The sequence below is a fragment of the Lathyrus oleraceus genome, chromosome 5, assembly GCF_024323335.1.
Source record: "Lathyrus oleraceus cultivar Zhongwan6 chromosome 5, CAAS_Psat_ZW6_1.0, whole genome shotgun sequence".
In the NCBI taxonomy this organism is placed as follows: Eukaryota; Viridiplantae; Streptophyta; class Magnoliopsida; order Fabales; family Fabaceae; genus Lathyrus; species Lathyrus oleraceus.
This window is the reverse complement of record NC_066583.1, coordinates 179,643,341-179,647,211: the sequence shown is the minus strand read 5'-3', so window position 1 is coordinate 179,647,211 and position 3,871 is coordinate 179,643,341. Positions and strand designations below refer to the sequence as shown.

General features: G+C 30.1%; 1 protein-coding gene across 1 annotated transcript; it reads right to left on the bottom strand.

The window, feature by feature from the left end:
* Positions 1-252: 252 nt before the first annotated feature.
* On the bottom strand, positions 253-1,478 carry LOC127079569 (uncharacterized). Its single transcript, XM_051019953.1, has 2 exons — positions 1,423-1,478; positions 253-1,369 (listed from the first exon to the last, which is right to left on the bottom strand). The coding sequence occupies exons 1-2, from the start codon at positions 1,476-1,478 to the stop codon at positions 253-255; spliced, it is 1,173 nt and encodes a 390-aa protein (XP_050875910.1).
* Positions 1,479-3,871: the final 2,393 nt, after the last annotated feature.

The window sequence follows — 3,871 nt, the reverse complement described above, 5'->3', positions numbered from 1 at the left end:
TTATTGCTTAATAAGTATGGAGAAGAATTCCTTGTTATTGCTTTTTTTATTGATACAATTTAGGAACTGCATTTCTTACGTTCATTCTTATTGTATTTTTTTTATTGAATTCCTATATTTGCTAAAGTTTTGGAACTTAACTTGTTACGTGCAGGAACATTATTTTTTTATGGCTAAAGTTTAGGAATTTAAAAAAAAAAAAAACTCTATTTGAAATTTTCAAATGTGACTACATCCCAATTACAATAAGTATTACTCCATGTTTAAGTAATTTTTGACTTCTTGTACTAATATTGGATCACACTTAATTTGAATTGGTAGTTGTCCTACTCTTTCAAGCCTTTCCTTATTTACATGAGGAATTTTATGTTTATTGGAACCTTTCTCTTTCATGATCTCTATCATGCATAGTTGCAATGATACAAATATACGATTGGACTTAATTGAAGGAAAATTTTCAAATGACTTCACCACTGCACTGATAAGTTCATCAATAGTTTTCGGTGCTTCCTTGTATTGCAATGATTGTATAGCCGAGAAAAAACCAAGGTCTAAGATATTCAAATCTGGAGAGTTTGCAGGCTGACACATTAAACGAATATCAAACCCATCCTTGGTGGCAGCTTCACGGAATAAAGGATCATCATGGTTTATATGCGTCCTTGCGTTATCCTGCTGGATAAATATTGTTGACTCAAATTCATCTCTTGGCCATTTTTCTCTTATAGCGGGTAGAACTTTGTCAATAAGGAATGATCTTACCACATCTCTATTTACCGTAGTTATTGCTTTTGTTACCATTGTTCCCGCAACTCTGTTAATACTTGACCTTATAGCCGGTTCATGGGTAACAAACGGAAAAACACCAATTTTACCCGAAAAAGTTTCATTTTCTTCTGAGTCAAATCGTGGTCGAGTTTGAGCAACTAAGAACATAACTTTGGCAATGAAATTTTTGCTCTTACATGTTCGATATGGCTCATCTTCATCTGGGAGCAAATAATACTTCTCGGATTTTTTAGTCATATAAAACCATTTTTCATCAATATGAATAATATTGTGCATGCTCTTAAACATTGGATCATGTGGTGTACCTTCAAGCATTGATAAACAAAATTCCAGCCTAGATATTTTGTTTTCTTCTTTCAACAGTGGTTTTATGGCATTTGAATTACGCCCTATAGCCCCTGATTTTATAAGCCTGAACACCGATGTTGGATTGGTTTTCAACGCAAAAGCTAAAGATCGAATGTTTGTTCTTTGACTGAAAGGAAGTTCACGAATTTGATTCTCATCAATTGAAATTCTCTTACGTCCACAATTTTTTGTCTTCCTATGAGAGACATCACGTGTTTCACTTTCTTTTGCTCTTTTCCAAATACGTTGAACAGTTCTTAGAGGAACCGAATTTGATGAAGCCACCTCATTTGTAGCTCCTTTACGTAATTTTCCATCAACGCTTTTTTGTAGTAGCTCATGATAAATATACACGCGTTCTTCATTGCTTAAGATTCTTAATCTCTTTTTTTCTCTAGGTTCTGCTTCAACATTTTCTGCAATATACACTGTAAATTTTTAAAAAAACAAAACGATTACTAGAAACAAGCAAAACTTAGATTTGAATTACGCCACAATATGATTCCACCATTATTTTACATAAAAACATGAGATAAAAACATGAGATAAATTATAGGAATTAAAAGTAACCAAACACACATGAAATTAAAAAATATACCTGTGTCATTGTTTGTTTCAACCTCCTCTTGTAAGTTATCTTCACAGGACTCATCAATATTATTGGTTGCTTCAAACTCCTCTTCTAAGTTATCTTCATCAAACTCATATAACTCAAATATATGTTGGTTTGTTAATGATGTTTCTGTATCACTATCTAAATCCATATTTTATGAGTTGTAAATATTTTGAACTTATAATATGAAACCATACTATATGTACTACTGGTTTTAATTTTTCGGTGGGAAACTTAAGTTTTTATTAAAATAATTGGAGGGAATATTTTTTCCTTTAGTCATTCATTGAAACAATAAGCAATAAGTTTTCCTTTAGCCATTAATGAAAATGCAAGCAGTACGTATTCCTATAGCAAGCAATATTAATTCCAAAAATTTAGGAGTAGTTGAAAAATGCAACGGAAGAGAGAGAGAGTTATGTGGAGAAAATTATGGAATTAGTTATTTGAAGTAAATAATTTAATGAGTACTTATATTAATGAATTTTATTTAGAAAGAGAAAGTATATGGTGGATTAAAATGAGGGTACAATGGGAAAAAAATTATAACAATTCATTTATCTTGGTTGGAGAGCTTTATGCTAAAACGACACTTAAAAAGAAACGGAGGGAGTATATGATTTATGCAATCTTAAAACATATTTCTATTATCTTTATTATTTAAAATTTTAAGACATTTAAAAATGGATATTTGCAAAAGTGAGGGAGAGAAATATAAGTTGTAGTTATACGGGGTCTTCTGATTCTTGAATCCAAATAACATGGTTATATCTGAACAATTAAGAAAAAACTTTGAATTTTGAAATCTAAATGATATTATAGATTTTCCAAGAGTGTGGAAAACAATTTCACATATAAGTAATTAAGTGTAATAATATATCTATTTTACTTATCCATCAAGGTAGGCTATCATAGTGTTTGTGACCTACTTATGTGTTCTGCTTAGTGGACCCTTTAGTTTGCTTTCAATGGGCTAAAGCTGTACCCCAAAGCTTATAAATAAATGAAAAATGCTACTGGCTCACATGTGTTGGTTGTTTGTACTGTTAGAAATTTCTTTGTTAATTCAGAAAAATCATTTTAATGTGAGTGCGATGTGTTGGCCAAAATTTTCCTATTAATTATTCGTGAACTGAATCATGGAAAGCTCAGTTGATGGAAGATGAACCAATGCCACTTCACTTTGCCTTTGTGAGTTGAATTTCATGTGACTGAATGAATGCACTGAGGGGCTGGCCAATTTTTTGTGTTATCTTCTTCCATTTAATTGCAGTTAACGTATTCAACCTGAAATATCATATATCGTTACACATTTACATAGTACCCAAACTTTATTTATCTTAAGGTGTCCTTTCATGGTCAAAAATAGGTGTCTTTGAATTCAATGATCCCTCCACTTACAAAAAAAATTATTGATCAAGAATAAGAGAGTTGAATTTAATGGGTTCAATGATTAGTTAATCTCGACTATTAATGAATTAAATATTCGAATAACAAGAGAAATGATTTTAGCCATTAAAAAATAATTTATATTTTTAATGTCTATGAAAAATTCTATTGTGAATTTATTAAAATGACTTTTTTTTGAAAAAGTCACAATTCCGGTGAATTGAAAAAATCCTCTAAATACTACGTAGGACTATATAATAAATGTAATTTATTATGCAATTTTTTTATTTATTAATATTGTAACCAAGTCTCTAACATATTTGCAATTAAGTTATAAAATTCATTCAATAAATTATTTTTTAACTTTAAATCTTATTTTTTGAAAATTAAAATTTATAAAACAAATGTAAATGATATTTCAACAACAACTTTATCTTCTTTCTCCAACCAACAAAAACTTCATCTTCTTTACCCTAATTTGTAGAACACCCACATTCAACTTCTTCCGTTGCAATTGTAAAACGACCACTAACGAATACACGTTTCATCTTCTTCTTTCGTCATTGTAAAATGAGTTTTCTTTTCAACTCTCTTCAACAAGCGAACCTTCAATATTCTCCCTTACAATCGCTCCTCACACAGTTCGTATTGATAGCAAAATTTTCAAAGTATTTGGGTTTAAAATTTAATGATTCAAATTTGTTATATGATTTCAGTTTGGGAATTAGGTTT

Excerpts from the sequence above, each read along its gene's own strand:
- LOC127079569 (XM_051019953.1), bottom strand. The coding sequence starts at position 1,478 with ATGAGCTACTACAAAAAAGCGTTGATGGAAAATTACGTAAAGGAGCTA. Across the intron at positions 1,370-1,422 it reads GTAAAGGAGCTACAAATGAG|AGCAAAAGAAAGTGAAACAC; the intron begins GTGGCTTCATCA and ends TATTTGGAAAAG.